The 20,467-nt window shown below is 34.8% G+C and overlaps 1 protein-coding gene across 3 annotated transcripts in view; it reads left to right on the forward strand.

The window, feature by feature from the left end:
• LOC109106322 (protein WWC3-like) overlaps positions 1-20,467 on the forward strand; it is a 55,989-nt gene that overhangs the window by 16,797 nt on the left and 18,725 nt on the right. For all 3 annotated transcript variants that reach the window (XM_042725939.1, XM_042725940.1, XM_042725937.1), the window contains exons 2-5: positions 12,706-12,815; positions 14,137-14,340; positions 17,669-17,745; positions 19,151-19,230. In XM_042725939.1, coding sequence (XP_042581873.1) covers positions 12,706-12,815; positions 14,137-14,340; positions 17,669-17,745; positions 19,151-19,230 — 471 coding nt within the window. The remainder of the gene's footprint in view (positions 1-12,705; positions 12,816-14,136; positions 14,341-17,668; positions 17,746-19,150; positions 19,231-20,467) is intronic.

Below are 20,467 nucleotides of genomic sequence, written 5' to 3' on the forward strand. Positions count from 1 at the left end.
GATACCAGCTAATATTTATTTATAAGTAATATTTGTTTATAACATATAACTTCTACAAGGCAAATGTGTTAACCTGTTTTATGCATGGTATGCAGTAACCACGAGTTCCTAGTTCAAAGAGGAATTGAGGCAACCCTTTATAAAAAGATCTTACTCTTGTGCATGTAATGATTATAATTGGAAAATATTCCTTACATAAATTGTTTTTTTTTTTTTTTTTTTTGATGATGATACAGATTTAACTGACCACACATGGTTGTGCTACTTAATATTTTTGAGGAAACAGATTATTTTTTTTAGGATTCTTTCATGAATAGAAATATTAAAAGTAAGAATAAAAGTACTTATATATAAAAAAAGGTACTGAGACCAAAATTTTAAACGGAAGAGTTCTAATTAAGTTAAAGGGGACATAACAGACATAGTTTCACCCAATCTCATGTTACTCTTGAGTACCTATAGAGTAGTACTGCATCCTTCATATCTCCCCAAAGTCTTTAGTTTTATCATATTTATAAGAGAAAGATACAGCTTTACGATTCTCTCCGAAAACAACCAAGCTCCTGGAGGCTAAAGATTGATGAGCATTTGCACGCTGATTGCAAACAAAACACAGACATTTGATGCCGTTTCACTTACCATCTGCAGTTCTGAATCATGACCGGGATCTTTTATAGCTGGGACCGCTCCATCTTTCAGTATCAAACCAGCATCAAATTGGGCCTTGTTTATAAAACGTTCGTCACCAAACACACTTTACAGCGTAAGGCAAGTTTTATTATTAGAGATAGTGTCCACCCTTTACATGCTGTTTCAGCTCCTCCCCTCTGGATGTCGGTTCGTGGCTCCTAGGTGGAGAACTAGGCGATATAGAAATACTTTTGTTCCTGCAGCTATAGAACTAATAAATGAAAAAAGCAGGAGGACACTCTTCGCTATACATGGTTACTTTATGTATTTTAGGTGGGCGAAGAAGGTATGTGTAGAAGCACACTGTCATGACATTTTTATGTTTTAATATTTATAGTATTGTATGTCTTATGGTTTTTCTTAAGGATGGATTGCTGAATCTCTTTTCTGCACAACAAATTTACCTTCGGGTACTAATTAAGATACCTTGAATACTTGCAAAACTCCACTGTTGCCCCGGAAAAACAAACTGCATTGAATGTTCACGTAACACTGGGTTCTTCGGGAAGCTGAACAAGGTTATCTTTCCCTTACAACCAAAAACACACTTCTTTAGAGACATTCTTCCGAGCAAGTCCCCTGCAGTGCAGCCGAATGAAGCGCAGGCGCACTCTTCGGGGAGAAATGCCCATACAAGGAGTTCCACCCTTCATGACGTTAATGAAGAGCCATGATCGAAAAAAACTTTCCGAAACTTGCAAGAAACCTGGAAGTGTGTATTTGGCACAAAAAATCTGTTATACGTCCAACTCAGTTTTTGAAACTTTGGCCATGTTTAGCATGAGAATACAACTTTTTTAACAGTGTAAATAACTCAACATGCATGAGACCGCATTGGATACCCCTTTTAAATGTCATAATGCCGTTTGTGTCACAATCACAAGCTAAACTTACTTTTGTGTTCTGTTGAAAATGTCCTTCTGTTGAAAATGTCACTTTCCCCCATGTCGTTCCAAACCCGTAAAAGCTTTGTTCGTATTCGGAACACAATTTAGGATATTTTGGATGAAAACCGGGAGGCCTGTGACTGTCCCATAGACTGCCATGTAAATAACAGTCAAGGTCCAGAAAAGTATGAAAGACATCATATGATAAGTCCATCTGCCATCAATGGTTCAACTGTAACATCCAAAATATCTCAAATTGTGTTCCGAAGACGAATTAAGCTTTTACGGGTTTGGAACGACATGGGGGTAAGTGATTAATGACAAAATTTTTATTTTGGGGTGGAGTATCCCTTTAACAGAAAATGTTGAGCTGAGGGCATATAATTAGTAGTTTCAGCCTTCTCTATGATGCACCCCTTGGCCATAACTACTGTCACATTCAGAACTTTGAGAAACTAAAAATCTCTTGATTCTGATACGCAATGAATTTTCACATGACCTGGTGAATAGCTAAGTAATAAAGCCCTGCATTTCAGCCCGAGCCCGACGGGCCCCGACTTATTTATGCCCCTAGGGCCGGGGTTCGGGCCAATTTTCACGTTATAGCTCACATGCGGGCCGGGCCTCGGGCCTTTTTTGGGTTATCCTTCTATTTATATTTTTAGACATTAAATAAAAAAATGAGAAGTTGACGTCGACGATAGAAAAACAAACATAGAAAGACATTTCATAACCTCATACCATTCATAATCTGATAATTCAACCCGTTATAATTAAACTGACATACTGACATGACAGTCTCACGCGCGCACGCACGCTTTTCCGTCAGCGCGACCCACGATTATACTTCACTTATATCCACTTATTTTAGTAGTAGCTATTATAGGCCTCTAAAGTAATGTAAATGTAAACAGCACGAGACCCTGCTACCGCAACTGTCAAGACTGGCTCGCTCTGTGTTTAGTGTCCCATCAGCAGCAGCAGCGATGCTCTGTAAGAGACTGTTTTAACTTTTCATTTGACTGGACTTTATTTTCGTTTAACTTTTGGAAACTAATGGAAAAAAGAATGGACATATTCTGTGGTGCATTTTTGAGGTAAGATAACCTGCAAGTTTGTTTTTAATTAATTTAATTAGTTTAGATTGTAGGCTATTTCTCATTTCGTTTGCGAGCGCTGTTGCGAGCCTGCCTCAGTATTAAAATTTTTTTATTTTATTTTACTCACTGTGGTTTAATAAATAAACATTTATTAAACTGTCTGTGTGATATGCTTGAAGTGTTTTATATATGGATTTTATTGTAGCCAAGTAAAGTATTAGCGTTAATTTGAGAGGTTTAATTGATTAAATACGTTTTAGGCTACTCGCTGTCGGCTCGGCTGTTTAACGTTAATCGTCATTTTAAAAAAAATGTTCCAAACATTTTTCTAAATCAACTTGATAAAGAAATGAAAAGAAACATAACACAAAACTGACCCATTTTTTAATTGTTGCAAATAGGGCAGGCTTCCGCTGTGTAATAAAATAAATAAATAAATAAATAAAAACACGGGCTCGTGTCGGACTCGGGCTGATAATTCTGATGAGCTGTCGGACACGGGTTCTACTAAGTAACTCGCCTCTTTTGCGGTCTCTTTGGCTTGTTTTCCACATGTTTATATGGGTAGAGTGGGGGAAAAGGCCCCCATGGGGTAAAACGCCCCATACTGTTTTTACCAAAATAACCCTGAAGATAAAGTCAAAATAAATTTTTATTGTAACTATGGACTATGTTGACGAGTAGTGTTGTCAAAAGACCTGGTACTTCAGTACCTAGTCGGTACTAAAAAAATGAAAACATTACGGTACCAGGTTTTTTTTAAGTACCGGTGGTAACGAGTACCCGGTCAACCCGGTTCTTGATGCGCTGCTGCGACTGCTGACGTATGACGCTGCTGACGTGTTTTCTTTGTTATTGGGCGTGCCAGAAAACACGTCAGCAGCGTCATACGTCAGCAGCGCCACTGAACGCGCTCACAACAGACCCGGAAGAGAGGACAATGCTGAATAAAGTCATAATTTTTGTTATTTTTGGACCAAAATGTATTTTCGATGCTTCAACAAATTCTAACTGACCCTCTAATGTCACATGGACTACTTTGAAGATGTTTTTATTACCTTTCTGGACATGGACAGTATACCGTACATACATTTTCAATGGAGGGACAGAAAGCTCTCTGACTAAATCTAAAATATCTTAAACTGTGTTCCGAAGATGAACGGAGGTCTTGCGGGTTTGGAACAGCATGAGGGTGAGTCATTAATGACATAATTTTAATATTTGGGTGTACTAACCCTTTAATTCATCAACTCATTCATCACAAGACTTGTACTGGCCATACTGGCAAATGACTTCTCACCGGTGATTCCCGACAGTTTTAGAGGACAATTACTCCTCGTCACTCCCCTGTCATTTCAAAGAATAGTACAATGGCGAATGTGACAAGTATAAAAGCCTCGTCCGTTTGGGAAGGTGTGCTCGCAGTCAGCGGAGCCAGGCGAAAGTATAAATCCTGCTTAACTTTGTTTGTTGTCATCTTCTTAATAATGCCGCGAGGAAGTGACGTCGGTCGCGTCTGCACAGTGCGACCTGATGCAGCCCTGAAGTGAGACGCAGGAAACAGAAATACTGCAAAATAATAATAATAACGCGACTAAACAAGACGAAATAACATTATAACATTTCTTTTCGTCTCGTTTTCGTCAACGACAATGAAGAGACATTTTAGCATAGTTTTTATTTTGTAAACCACATTTAGTCTCGTTTTTATTCATCAACAATATTGCATTATACATTTAATTATAGTCATCGTCACATGACAAGCATTTACGTTGCGTCTCGTCTCATTTTCGTCACATGATAAAGGTTCGTTGATGCTGATGTTTAGTCATAATTTTCGTTGACGAAAGCAACACTACTGGCAGAGAATGAATTTGCATATATATGCCACCTCCAGTATATTATTAAATATTCTAATTTGAATGTTGATTGAAATGAACACTGTTATTAGAGTAGTTAATTGTTAGTTGTTCTTTATTAACTATTTAATGCTCCTATAACATTTATTAGGGTAAAAAAAGGAGGACATGATGATATTTACTATTTTACACACCAGATGCTTTTAAATAAATTGTGACTCTAAAATATGCGTGTTAGAGAATGTACAAATGGTTAACATTGTGTCATAAATTAGTTGTTATTCTCGTCTGAATAACTCTAGAAGGTTTTCAAAAGCCCTTTAAAACTAAATATGTTTTGCTTTGGTACCGAAATTGGTACCGAGAACCATGGATTTTAACTGGTATTGGTACTGAATACTGAAATTTTGGTACTGTGACAACACTATTGACAAGAGTGATGTTAAAGTTTTCACCATGAAGCTTACACTGGTATTGTACCTTAGAGAAAATAAATTTCACAGTAAATGATCTGATTTTCACCAGTAAGAAAAAAGAAAAAAAGCTTAAACTTAAAGCTTGTTTTGTAGAACATCACAGTTATATATGATATTAGAACAGTAGGGCCTGTAGATAGGGAGTATGTGTTATTTTATAAAAATATAATAATATTTTCAGAATGACGTAATTTTTTTTTTTCAAACATGTGGGGTAAAACACCGGCAGGGGTCAATGAGCAATTACTGTAGTTATTCTGTACTGAACATCAAATACCATCAGAATGTATTCTAACTAGTTGGTTGAATAACAATATTTGGATTTTATGTTTAAAATTACCTCATGTTAGCATCAGGTAGCCAGCTTGTTAGCATCAGCTAACAAAATGTTTCAAATAGGCTATATCATTTTGTAATTTATATTTATTGATTAGGCTATTTATTTATTTATTTTTTACAATTTTAAGCAAAACGGTCTGTACTCTGATTTTGCTGTATATGTTTAAAGCAAATTGCTTTGTCATTGTCAGACTGGGGGGCATTGGGGGGATGTAAACAAATAATGCTTCATACAATATCGTTCATGTGACATCTTTATTATGTCAGACCTTTCAGACATATTCGCATTACACTGGCTTTTTCACCATTAGTGGTATGTAAGATAATTTATGTTCACCTGCGAATTATGTTCACCTATCTGAACGATCGGGCTAGTACTGCTTCCTCAAGAAACTTTATCATTCTTTTTTTATTCTTTTAAAATTTGCCATTGTTATAATCCTAGTCAGTTTAAACATTAAAATGTTTTAAGTCATTCAAGTGTGAGACAGTGCTAGAGATTTCAATGCGGTACTCGCTGTGATAGCTCGTTTCTCTGTGCACTGCGCGCACACAGCGTGCGAGTACCAAATTTAGTTATCTTTCGTGTTGTCTTGAGCAAATGCGCACAAAAATTGTCAGAATCACTGTCTTGATGAGTATCCATGTAAACACCTATTGTTTCCGACCCGTTCTTCTACTTTTGCCAAAATCTACAACACCCATGATGCACTTTTGGTTTTGGCACCTCCCCTTTGTCAATCCAGCTGACAAAAGTGTGAGAATATTTGAAATGCAAAAATACGGAAGTTAGTATGTTAAAACCAGTCAGATCCTGGGCTTTTGTTAAACTCCAGATAGAACTTCCATACTTTTGTTGATACTCATTCCTTGCAAATTATGATGCATGTAATGTTGTTTGATGTTAAAATACTTTTTCCATCCAGATTAAATGTCAAGAGATAACTATAAACAAGCCATTTGTTTGTTGACCATCTGAAGACAAGTACGCACTACAGACTCAAGCTTGTCATCTTTGATGTTTCTAGTCTCATCATGGCGCTCTATTAGTGTGTGAGTAGTTTGTTTTAATGATTTATACTTGGTAGTCTGGCACTAAAGGAGGGACATGAGTCATGTCCAGAAAACAGACTATCCTTAGTACCCTTTGCACCTGGCATTAGCATGCAATTACTTTTGTATCCAGATAGTGTCTGGATCATTTTAAACATTTACGCATTACATGAAATGGTTACTGAAACATAATCATCATTTACCAAGTATTTCCTTTATTTACAACCGCCTCAGTATTCAGGATGGTAATAGGTGGTAGAAGGAAAGAATTGTTAAGAAAACTTTAAAAGGGTTTACTGTATGGATGGGAGCAAGATTCCAAGTGTAATCTTCTAATCCAAGTGTGAAATAATAAAATTATATTGGATAATGCATACAAACCTTCATTACATCTGATCTATCAGTGACAGTGTCTTGTATGCATTTACACTTAGCTTTTAATGTGGTCAAATGCTATCTGATGTGATCTTATCACTTAAATGCATATTAATGCCAGGTCTAAAGGACTGTAGAGACTTGGGGGTGAAAGTGTTTTTTGGCAAAAACCACTGACATTTTCTTCAAACAATTCTTGTAGTTAGATCTGCAAAAAATACATGCTTCATCTTAATTTGTCTTAAGAATCATGTAAAATGGTGACTCAGAACAAGCACAGATTATTTTAACAGATTAACAAGCATAGATCTTCTTTAATGAACAGAGTTCACTGCATTTCAAGTCCCCTCAAACAATACTTTATAACCCCACTAACCAACCCATTCATCTCTGACTTTCAAAGCACTGAGATAACAGCACTGCTTTCTGGGCTCTATTCCAGGGTTGACATAATTGTTACAGTAAGGATTTGAAAGGAGAATAAAGAGATTTTTGAAATTTGATGATATGATTGCCACAGTGCTTGTTTTCTCTTGTATCTTAGCTATATGTTTGTATTGGCTTGTGGTAGAACCATTATGATCAAACAGGTCTTTGTGTATTTGTTATTTTAAGACATTGACAAATGTGCCTCAGCTTTTGTAACGTCTAGCTTATCTTTGTAGTTTTTCTTGGGTTTTTATTTTCCCCCATAAATTTGAATTGTCAAAGAATTTTCATATGTGAGTGTGTGTGTGTGTGTGTGTGTGTGTATATATATATATATATATATATATATATATATATATATATATATATATATATATATATATATAAACACACTGTATCATATTGAACTCTAAAGGTATTAAATAAAAATAAAAAAAGTGTTGGGGCTGAACGGAATGTGTTGCATGAATGGCGTTTGTAAAGGGCTCCAAAAGATGTTGGCAGACTTGTCTAGCATAACCGGACCTTTGACTAAATAGCACAAGGTCTGGTCCACATCTCAACTTTTTCTAGCCAAGAACTGCCCACATTGACAGGGCGTATTGATTTTACCAGCTATGCCTTAATTAACATGCTGACAGCATATTCATGTGGGTATCTATGGCCATTTGTATCCAGTTTTTTAGAGCATTCCAGAATGTTTGTACAAGAAATTGTGAATAACATAAAAATCATGTCTTGACATTTTCGCCTCTCTTATTGGTCTAAAGATTGCATTGAAATCACAGGGATTGCATCACTATAGTGACATCATTGGGTTTTTGAGAAGTAATTCCACCTCTCAGTGCTGAAAACTCTCAGCTAAACACTTTCTTTCACATTAAAACATGTCATTCTTGTAAAGTGCATCCTCTGTGTTGGACCATTGTCATTCTTGTTTTTTTTTCTTGCAGTGAAATTCATAGAGGTGTAATACAAACGTATTTGTTTGTTTGATTACTTTAGTCCAGTTTGCAAGGCAAGGATGCTTGTTATGTGCTAAACTGCTTTAAAATAGAGGAGGAATGCTGTTAACGTCACTAATTGTGGTCGTGTGTCAAAAATGTGTTAATTATGATGGTAATTCCGAAGGGTTCATGGAATCTCAACATTCCTCATCGGTCCCCTCCTTTCATATTTCACATGCCTCCACGGCATACAGATTTTATGTAAGTCTACACAGCCAGCCTGTAATATATCTCAAAATTGTTAAAATGTTTTGAAAGTGAATTAAGTGTCTTGATTTTCTATAACTGAGGCCATTTTTGGGAGGCTTCTTCAGGAAATGAACACCGTCAGAACATTCAGGAAGAAAATCAAAAGCTATGCACAAGACATTTGCGATTAAAATCCAATTGAAGTCTGACAATTATTAATTTGGATATATTATAAAAGATTTTTGGGATTAAGGGCTTATTTTACTAACTGTTTGCAGGTTCCACAGCTTCCCTGGAATTCTTTTCATAACCCTGCTGTTATCTGACACAGACGAAGAGAAGGGTCAAAGCACATAGACAGTCCTACTGCGCACCTCAGGGCAAACAGGGGTTAAGTGTTTAGCTCAAGGGCACAGTGACAGGGATTTGAACCTGGAATCCTCCTGTGCTTTAAAGCTCTTTCCAACATGACACCAAGCAATAAGGGAAAATGTGATGGAAAAAAGCAGTAAAGTTCTTTGATTGAAAACTGATGCAGAAACTCTATAACTACAAAAAGGCAAGTTAAAATCCTCCAGGAAATTTTTAGACACACAAGGCATTATTCATCTCAAATAAATTCAACCTGACCATGTTACCCCTCCAACCAAAATGTACCATGGTTCTACTGTGGATTTTGAATCTCTAAACATGGCAATGCAGTGGTACTAAATAGATAAATACTAAATAGTAATTTATAATTACTGATTAGGCTATATTTTTACAATTTTAACCATACTAAATAGCATGGACAATACATGAGGATAGTGATCAGTATTTAGGGTCCTATGAAATCTGTTTAGTTTTTTCCTAAATTCAGTTTTTTCTCTCCTTTCCAAATTCCTTTTTTTTTTTAATTTGCATACCGTTAAAGGGTTAGTTCACCCAAAAATGAAAACTGATTTTCATAAAACACTTACAAATTTTACGTTTATTTTTACAATGATAGCGCCATTTTATTTTTATTTCAGGTTTTTTATTTTGGATGAAAACCTGGAGGATTAAGACTGTCCCATAGACTGCCAAACAAATAACATTGTCAAGGTCCATAAGATGTATGAAAGTTGTCGTCAGAATTCTCCATCTGCCATCAGACGTGCAATCTGGGTTATATGAAGCAACGGGAACAGTTTTTGTTAGCGAAGAAAACAAAAATAACGATTTTATTTAATAATTCCTTTGTCAACGGTCTCCTCTGTGTCTCTCCATATCACCGTGCTGCGTATGCTCTTCTGTGTTCTCTGTGCCTCAAGGATGATAAATATCTAAATTTCCAAAAAACAAAGTTAACCCTCTGGAGTCTAAGGGTATTTTTGGGGCCTGTAGAAGTTTTGTCATGCCCTGACATTTGTGCTTTTTTCAGTTTCTTATAAATATCTAAATGGCTAAAGTCTAATCTCACTGTAATCAGCACAAACTGGGCTATGATAATATGTGAGCAGCATGTATGTACATGATTGTGTTTTTGAGAAAAAAAATGTTATGCGTAGTTAGTGAAAAACTAAAAATCTTAAATCACTTGAATAAGGCAATAAAACACATACAGAACATTGGTTCCCGGGACTTTTGAGAACTGGAGCTTGTAGCCTAGAATTTTTTTTTTTCTAAATGATGTGAAAATCATCTTGTTTACTCACTTACAGAAAACAATATATTGATTTAAATTTTCTAAGACACTTTTTGTTGGTAAAAGTCATATGCGAGTAGGCGTCAACTATCATGAATTCACACCTGAGAAGACAAAGGCCTGCATAATGAGCTGCATAATTAGCCTTTCAGTCAGCTGTGTCACTGAGAGGGATGTTACAAGAAAGAATGTACAAAATAAATGTATATAATTTTATGCTTGTAGTTTATTTAGAATATATTTAATTATCCCACAACATAATTTAATATTCACTTGTGAGTGCAGTTAAACAGTTTATTAGGAAAAATCAAAGCTGACTTTCAAACTGAATTTTTTGCATCATTACTCCAGTCACACAATCCTTCAGAAATCCTTTTAACAATCTGATTTTCTACAAAAAAAAAACATTTATTGTTATTATTATCATTATTATTATTATTATTATTATTATTATTATTATTATTATTATTATTATTATTAATGTTGAAAAGAGATGAGAATATTTTTTCAGGTTTTTTAGGGGGGATAAATTGAAAGAACAGCATTGTTTATTACATTTGTTACAGTTACATTTATTGTTACATTTATATTATTTACATCAAGCTTTTGAATGGTATAGTAGTGTATATTGTTATTAAAACTTCATAATATTTCACTTGATTATACATTTAGTCAGGAATTATAGTTTGGAAAAAGAACTTGGAAAAAGTCTAACTAGTAAAATGTTTACACGTTATGTGAAAACTAGTACAAGTATATAAATAAATAAAAAGAGACTTACTCATGTTTATGATATCTGCTGAATAAAGTGCTTCATTCTTTTTTCTGAGGAAATCCAAATCTCAAATCCTCAACCACATCACATCTTTTTGGGGTGAATTATGTCTTATTCCTCTCATCGCGAAGCAAACAGTAAAATAAAAAAAACTTGAAGAACAATCTCGCTGCGTTGTCTTCTGTTGTTTGGGCGTATTCAAAAGCCGCGCGCTTCAGTGAAACATTTGAATCTCAAAAGCGCGTTCAGCGCGGGGGCGTGGTCGCATTAGAAGATAATGAAGGGAGACGTGAAAAACGGACATCGCGTTGTTTTCATATGGATTACTTTATCACAGAATATTTGTTTTCGACAGCAATTGTTTAGTTTAAAAGTAGACATGTCAGGCTTTCAATAGATATCTCTCTCATGTCTCTGTGTTGAGTATTCACTGAATTACAGTTCATTTTAATGACGCGTTTGTAACTGAAGATCAGCGCAGACAAAGGCTGCAGACAGCACTCCTTGTTTGTTATCTTTATTTTATAAGTGCACAAAGTTTTGTTGTTATTATGTCTGTATACAAAAAAAAAGTAGACCCTTTACAGATTCGATTGATGTATTGCTCTTATCTGTACGATCAAAACTGAAAGTGTAATTTAAGTTCTTTTCGGGGTTATTAGGAGAAAATACCCCAAAACGCGTATAGAAACAGCGATTATTCTGACGACAACTTTCATACCTATTCTGGACCTTGACACTGTTATTTACTTGGCAGTCTATGGGACAGCCTCCAGGTTTTCATCCAAAATATCTTAAATTGTGTTCCGAATACGAATGGAGCTTTTACGGGTTTGGAACGACATGGAGGTAAGTGATTAATGACAAAATTTTCATTTTTGGGTGAACTAACCCTTTAAACTCTGTTTTAGTTTAGTTTCAGTTTAATTAATTGAAATCATGAAACTTAAACTTTTAATAAATTGTTAAATTGTGTAACAAAAAAAAAAACATTATTAAGGCCTTATTAAATCAGTTTCATTTTTCTTAGTCAGAGTTCAGAGTTTCAGTTGTTTAATTGAATCTTATTTAAAAAAAAAAAAAAATATCTGAACAATTGAATTCATAAAATGTTAGCAACTTAAATATTTAATAACGTTTATTTTTACAATGATAGCGCCATTTTATTTTTATTTCAGGTTTTTTTTTTCTGGATTTATGATCTAATACAAATTGAACACTAGAACACATATGTGCCTCTGATCTGGCTGAGTTTAGCCCAAAACCAGCCAAATTTTTTTGTATTGACAATTCACAGGGATATAGAGCTGGAGATTAATTCAGTGAGTTATTTGAAGAAAGTGATTAGTTTTCAAGCTTTTCATTGATGTGGTTTATTAAAGTGTGAAAAGTGATTTGTGCAGTATCTAGTGTCCTGGTAGTGTTTGTGGGCTGTAGGGCAGGCCTGCTTTCTGCTGTGTGGAATGTGTTTATGGGCCGTCTCTTCCTGCAGTGCCTATATTACACACATTTTTGACCTGGGGTGAGGAGATCAGTAGCTGTTGACTGACTGAACAGACATTCATTAGCGATTTCAAGGAGTGCTCCAGATTCTTCAAATGTCTGCACAGCTTTGTTTGGCCTAATGCAAGTCTTTCTACAAAATAGTTTTTTGTACTCATGCTTTTAGAGACCCAGAAATACGCAAGGCATATCACGTAATGTTGTGAAAAATAGTGAAAGCAGCTTTGTTATTATAACGCCCCAATATGTTGTTTTTTGCCTCTGGTCTGTTAAGGACAAGTTGTTCAAAATATTCCTGTACAGCACAGATTTTTAGCTGTTTTCAACTCTCATATTCATTCTCCTCTATTCCTGTAGGATTACCAAGCCCCTGACCTTTGCTGACTGTGTTGGGGATGAGCTTCCTCTGGGCTGGGAGGTGGTGTATGACCAGCAGGTGGGCGTCTACTACATCGACCACATCAATAGTAAGTTCAGCTTTCTGGTTTTGATTTTAAATGTCATATTTTATGCATCTGGCCCATCTGGTCAGTTCTGTTAAACTAGAACTGTCAGTAAGTTAAATTAATTACATAATTTGCTGATTAATTAAATAATTAGCAGATAACCACCTAAAACTATATTTGCTGAGAAAATCGCTCAGATTAAAAGCAGAAGTTGATTAAAAACATTCAAAAGCATAAATAGATCAATGAGTGGAAAATAGCCCAAATTTGTCATTTGTTTATTTATTTGAAAAGTTTTTATCCAAAAATAATAAATTAGCGAGTGCATTATTTTAGACACTATATGATGCAATGTGTATAACCATGGTACAGTGTCCAAAAACTGTGGTAGTACCATGGTACTTTTTGTATCTGTTGTTCTATCTATCATTCTGTTTTTCTCTTTCATTCTGTCTGTCTGTTTATTGTTCTGTCTGTCATTCTATCCGGTGTTCTGTGTCTGTAATTTTGTCTGTCTGTCATTCTGTCTGTCTTGTCTATCTTTCTGTCGGTCTGTATGTCTGCCTGCCTATTGATTTATTTAGTTCTGTTGTTCTCTATGTCTGTCTGTCTGTCTATCAGTCTGTCTGTCACTCTCTCTATCATTCTGTATGTCTGTCTGTCATTCTGTCATTATGTCTATCATTCTTTGTGTCTGTCTATTGTTCTGTATGTCTTTCTATCATTCTATCATTCTTATGTCTTTCTATCATTCTGTCTATGATTCTGTATGTCTGTCTATCATTCTGTCTGTCATTCTGTATCATTTTGTATGTCTTTCTGTCGTTCTGTCTGTTGTTCTGTCTGTCTGTCTTTTTTATATGTCTGTCTATCATTCTGTCATTATGTCTATCATTCTTTGTGTATCTGTCTATCGTTCTATATGTATTTCTATCATTCTATGGTTCTTGTCTTTCTGTCATTCTGTCTATCATTCTGTATGTCATTCTGTATAATTTTGTTTGTCTGTCTGTCTATCTTTCTATCATTCTGTATGTCTGTCTGTCGTTCTGTCTGTTGTTCTGTATGTCTAGCTGTCTTTTTATATGTCTGTCTATTGTTTTGTTTGTCTTTTGTTTTATCTTTCTGCCTGTCTGTTTGTCATTCTGTATGTCTGTCTGTCTTCTGTCTATCGCACTGTCCATCATACAATGTAATTTATCATTTATATTAATATCATTCTATCTTAAGTTAATTTCTTTGGTGCAATATAAGAAAGTTGTGATTGTTGTTTATGGTTATCAGATGCTTATTTTTTGGACTCTAATGGGTGATGGCTTTAACATATGTTCCTCTCCATCAGAGACGACCCAGATAGAGAACCCTCGCACACAATGGCGTCAGGAGCAGGAGCGCATGTTAAAAGAGTATCTGGTGGTGGCACAGGAGGCTCTCAATGCCAAGAAAGAGATGTATCAGATCAAACAGCAAAGACTCGAGCTGGCACAGCAAGAGATGCAACTCTTCAACCAGCTCACTCAGGATGACAACCGTTCCATAACCAGCTGTGAGACATGCATCACATGATTCACATGTCACTTTAATCACACCGCTGCTCACATCACACACACTGCTGATTCAGCCTTTTAACATTGAGCCAATCTGTTAGTCATATTGTGTGAGGTTTCAATGAAGTCATTCTTACTCTAGCATTAATTCAGTGTCACTCAATGGCTGCAATCTGTTTCTTTCCTCACTCGTACTTCCATGGCTTCCTCCCTTCCTCCTCTATTCCAGCTCACCCCTCCTTTTCCCTTCACCTTCCCTTCCCTTTCCTGTCACCATTCATCAGTTCTGCTCTTACTTACTGTTTCTCACTAAAACATTTCTACCCATTTATTCATACTCATCACTTATAGTCAAATGTGCATGGTTTTGCCTAGCAAAAGTTTATTATTATTATTATTAACAGTATAGCCTTTAATATTATTAATGTTAAAGGGATAGTTCAACCAAAAATTTAAATTCTGTCATTCATTCACTCTCATGTCATTCCAAATCCGTGAGTTTCTTTCTTCTGCTGAACACAAAAGAAGATATTTTAAAGAAAAGTTGGGGGTAGATGTTGACTTCCATAGTATGGAAAAAGTATTATGGAACTTAATGGCTAACGTCACCAGTTTGGTTACACGAGAGTGAGGAAATGATGACAGAATTAAATTTTTTTTTTAATTAAGACTAATATTATTAAGGTTATTAAAGGGGTCATATGATGCGATCTGAAATTTTCCTTTCTCTTTGGAGTGTTACAAGCTCTTGGTGAATAAAGAAGATCTGTGAAGTTGCAAAGACTAATGTCTCAAATCCAAAGAGATATTCTTTATAAAAGTTGAGACTCGTACACGCCCCCCTGAAACGGCTCGTCCTAACACGCCCCCACATATCTACGTCAGTATGTGGGAAGATTTGCATAACGCCGCCCAGATGTTCATGCAAAGAAAGAAGGCGTATCTTTTATTCTCATTGTAGCCGCCATGTCATATATACGCTGTGTGTTTCACTGTGAAAGCGAAACTACTTTGTTTGGCCTTCCAAAAGAGGATGATATTCACTTCGTCATCCCTGGAGCTGATCCGTGCTGGACGCTGAGGAAATACATCAACTTTGCACTGTGGATCGCCGAATCAGCTTTCACCGTGGACGAAGTGGCGTCCAGCCCGGGGACGTCACATGTGGTTCCTTCGTAGAATCCGCCTGCCGCACCATTCTCAAGCCGCCCACCTCTGCTCACTCAAGCCGGCCGCGGCTCACTCTAGACCTCTAGATCTCTAGAAAGTGAAACTACTTTGTTTTTGCATTCCAAAAGAAAACGCGACTAGAAATCATGTTTTTTATCACGTTTATAATGTGTTTTATGTTTATGTCTCGTCGCTCCAGCCAAAAATAATGTTCTTTTTAGCAGCATCATATGACCCCTTCAAGAAGCAGTTTTTGTAACATTTTTAAAGAAAATAGAACAAAACAAAAAGACTCTGCCGAACTGTTTTTATATATATACAGTACAGGTCAAAAGTTTGGAAACATTACTATTTTTAATGTTTTTGAAAGAAGTCTCTTCTGCTCATCAAGCCTGCATTTATTTTATCAAAAATACAGAAAAAACAGTAATATTGTGAAATATTATAACAACTTAAAATAATAGTTTTCTATTTGAATCTACTTTTAAAAAAGAATTTATTCCTGTGATGCAAAGCTGAATTTTCAGCATCATTACTCCAGCCTTCAGTGTCACATGTAACATCCAATCTATCACATGATCATTTAGAAATCATTCTAATATTCTGATTTATTATGAGTGTTGGAAATAGTTCTGCTGTCTAATATATTTGATGAATAAAAGGTTAAAAAGAACTGCATTTATTCAAAATAAAAAAAAAATCTAATAATATATATTCTAATAATATATTTTCTTTACTATCACTTTTTTTTTATCAATTTAACACATCCTTGCTGAATAAAAGTATTGATTTTATTTAAAAAAAAAGAAAGAAAAAAAAAAATTACTGACCCCAAATTACTGACCAGTAGACCAACCTGTATATTGTTATTACAAAATATTTATATTGTAAAAACATAGCTTCTTTTTTTTTTTTTTTTACTTTTTATTCATCAAAGTATCCTAAAAAAGTATCACATGTTCTGAAAAAATATTAAGCAGCAGAACTGTTTCCAACTTTGATAATGAATCATCATATTAGAATGATTTCTAAAGGATCATGTGATAATGATCCTAAAAATTCAGCTTCGCATCACAGAAATAAATGATAATTTAAAGTATAATAAATTTAAAAACAATTATTTCAAATTGTAATAATATATCACAATATTACATTTTTTTTCTGTATTTTTGATCAAATAAATGCAGGCTTGATGAGCAGAAGAAACTTCTTTCAAAAACATTAAAAATAGTAATGTTTCCAAACTTTTGGTCTGTACTGTATATATATATATATACAGAATTGTTTTCTTTTAATTAGGCTTTTTTATTGTTATTTTTACTGTATGCTCACCAAAAAACATCAGAGTAAATTTAAATTCAAACATGGGCATCAATTAATTGTATATTAATTAGATATTGTTGTGTTTTTAGTGATTAATAATTCCTCTTAAATGCAAAATATGACCCTAACTAAATGAAAGCAAAAATCACCTGCGGTTTATTTGATTATTTCTCTCTCTTCCTCTTTTTCCATCTTTTAAATTTTAAATTTAAATTAATTTTATGCATTTAGCAGACGCTTTAATCCAAAGCGACTTACAGTGCATTCAGGCTATCAATTTTTACCTATTTTTACCTTTTAGCTTTAGCAAAAAAAGTACTGTGGCAAAACAGTGTTAAAGTGTTTGTATCCGTACTAAAAGACATGTAACATAACATAACATTACATGTGTACGTCTAAGAAAAAACATGTTTTCTCCACCAAAACCCTTTATCCATGAAGCATGTTTTATTAGATTGTGCTGGTTTTAATTCTGCGAGGAAAAACCTTTTTATTCAGTTGACTCTTTTGAAGAGATTTTTAACAGAGTTGAGCCAAATACAGTTTTAGAGTTTTTAGCAAAAATAAATTGTAAAAACATGATAGAATTCATCCATTCATTTTCTCACCATTAAAATAGCCACAAAAGCTGGCATGGCGTTAAACACAAATAAGCATCAAATAAAACGAATACACTAATAAAATGGTATAACCACGGTACTGTTTGGCAGACTGATTTCTTAGCTTGATATATGAATAGTTCTGATTGGTTTGGATTTTAATGACTTTTATATGCACTGGCACCACATGAGCATAAATTGATTGTGACTTTTTGACTCATTTTTTCTCTCATAGCTCACTCTGGTTCCTCTTCAAATGCAAAATATGACCCTGACCAAATCAAAGCGGAAATTGGCTGTAGGCGTGAGCGGGTAGGTCATTATCCTCAGAGAACAATGCCTCATATGTCAGGCCCAAGGGGGGAGGCAGGGGCCCCTCATGTGCTGTGTTGATTGTGTGTTTGTACAGTATGTGTGTGTTGAGGGGAGGTGTGTACATTTAGGAAGAAGAGGCCTAGGTTTGGGTTCACTGCAGTGTTTATCTAGGGAAGAGCTTGTTAGGCCTCTATGAATTAGTGCAGTACTACAGGAAGAGTCATTGTGTCAGAAAGCTGGACTGTGGATGATAAATACAACCTCTAAATCTTGATTAAATCTGTTGTATTTGTTCACCTAGAGATAAGAATTCAAAAGTTGTTTTTTCATGTCTTGTCGTTCCAAACCCAAGCCATATTATTTATTTTTCATTGGAATACAGAAGGAAAAAATTGAGAAGAATATTTACACAGCTAGTTCATATTCATAGTGGCACTGCTTCAAGTTTGATTCTCGCATTTCATTCTGTTCCATACTCAAATCAGTAGTATGAGTTAAGAAGAAATACATGCTGTTCAAACGTTTGGGGTCAGCAAGATGTTATTGAAAGAACTCTGTTATGCTCGCCAAGTAATATTAACAGTGATATTGTGAAAGATTGCAATTTAAAATGAATTGTTTTCTATTTTAATATATTTGAAAGTGTTATTATTCCTGCAGTTGTCAGTGTCAAATGATCCTTAAAATTGCAGCTATAATAATGCAGCTTAATTTTTTTTTCAGGATTCTTCAATGAATAGAAAGTTCAAAGAACAGAATATAAATGTAAAATAAATCTCTTAACTGTTGGTTTTGATCAGTTTGATGCTTCTTTTCTGAATAAAGTATTCATTTCTTTACAAAAAAAAAACTTTTGAATGGTGGTGTATATAAGGGAAAAAAGTTGCGCCAGTCACAGACTAATTTTATAATCTGTTTTTGGAGTTTGACAAGCAATTAACTGTCATTATAAGATTTTTTTTTATTCTTCTTGTTTTTTATGAACCAAATGACACAATTTGGGTTTAGCCTGATAAAATTATTAATAATAACAGAATTTGTGAACAGTTTTTAAACACTTTTATCATAACTGATCAAAAAGTGTAAAAGAAATGTTTCTTTAGCAAATAAACTCTATATTATGTCATATTTGGTCTGCTATGGCCAGTTATCTACATATCTGATGGTTTTCAGTGTATATCGAATGACCCTACATTCCTCCATTGCGGTTTTGGGAGGGCTGTGTGTATGTGTGTGTTCAAGTTCGTTTTAAGTTCCTGTGTGTGTTGGGCGGGTCGGGAGCGATTATACATGTGTCTGCTGATGACTCAACTCTTTTTTTTTTTTTTTGCAATGGTGGCTCTGAAGGGAATCCCACTGTGTGTTTTGATGTGTATTGACCGAGTGGCTCTTGTGTCCACAGCTCTCCAGACTCAAACAGGAACTGGCTCAGATGAGACAGGAGCTGCAGTACAAGGAAATGGGAGTGGAGACCCTACAGGAGTAAGTTAAACTGCATTGAACCCTTCCTCACACATAAAGCATATGTAATTTACAAATTAGGACGAAGTTAGTAGCGATTGTTATGACAAGCATCACTATCAGGCCTACTATTGCTCATACTTAGGTTTAAGGGTTAGTATTAAAGTAATTGAATACTTAATAGAGATTTGCTACTACTTGTTTATTAATCAGATTTATGTTTTTCGACTGGTAGATTACAACTAGAAGGTGAAAAGTGATAAGAATGCCATAGAAATCTTGTTGACAACCACTCACATTTTTTTCATGTATAAAATTGTATTGAAAAATTGTACTATTCCTCCCTGCCCCCGATCTTTTTTGTCATTTATGATACATGACCCCACCCTGTCATTAGTTTATTTTCCTGCTTTGTCTTATGTTTCCTGTTTATTCATCTTTCTTTTTGTGTGTCTCTCTTGTTCGGGTAGTTGTCTTTTAACTGAAACATTTCCAGGTGTCCACAAAATTTGCTCCTTGGACATGTTCAGTGAGTGCACATCAAATGAGACGCAGCCTATGATGTCACTCTGTATTTCAACATTTAAATTATGACAAAGTGAATCAGTCTTTTCTATTTTTCAAATCACCACCTTCATACCGAGTCTGTAGTTTTAATGGACACAATATGCTAGCAACAACAAAATTACTTGAAATTTACATAAAGTAGAACATGTTCTTTCTTTGTTTTATATAAAAAAAAAATTATTTTTTAAAGAAATTAATACATTTAGTCAGTAAGGATGCATTAAATTGAGTATAAGTGACATTAAATGCATTTGTAATGTTACAAAATATGTAGGTTTCAGTTAAATTATGTTCTTATGAACTTTCTATTCATCAAAGAATCACAGTTTCCACAAAAATATTAAGCAGCACAACCGTTTTCAACATTATAATTACCAGCCCCAGACTTTTGAATTGTAGTGTACAGCTTTCATAAGGAACAACCAAACAGTTGCTATGAAAACTGTCCCAAGTGCATCTAAATTGGTTCAGTGTTTGTAGTAATCGTCACCGCTGAGTGATTGTGGCACAAACAGACACAAATCAGCCCAAACACACATTCTCTTTCACTTGTTAGTTGTGTTTTCCATTAAAGCAGATAAATAGTATTAGATACGAAGTAGATTTGCATTACATGAAAGAATAAAACAGTGCTTTTTCAGGTTTTTTTTTGTTTTTTGGTAATTTTAGGTACATTTTGGTTTTATGCTTT

This window comes from Cyprinus carpio, chromosome B6 (assembly GCF_018340385.1).
Source record: "Cyprinus carpio isolate SPL01 chromosome B6, ASM1834038v1, whole genome shotgun sequence".
Lineage (NCBI taxonomy): Eukaryota > Metazoa > Chordata > Actinopteri > Cypriniformes > Cyprinidae > Cyprinus > Cyprinus carpio.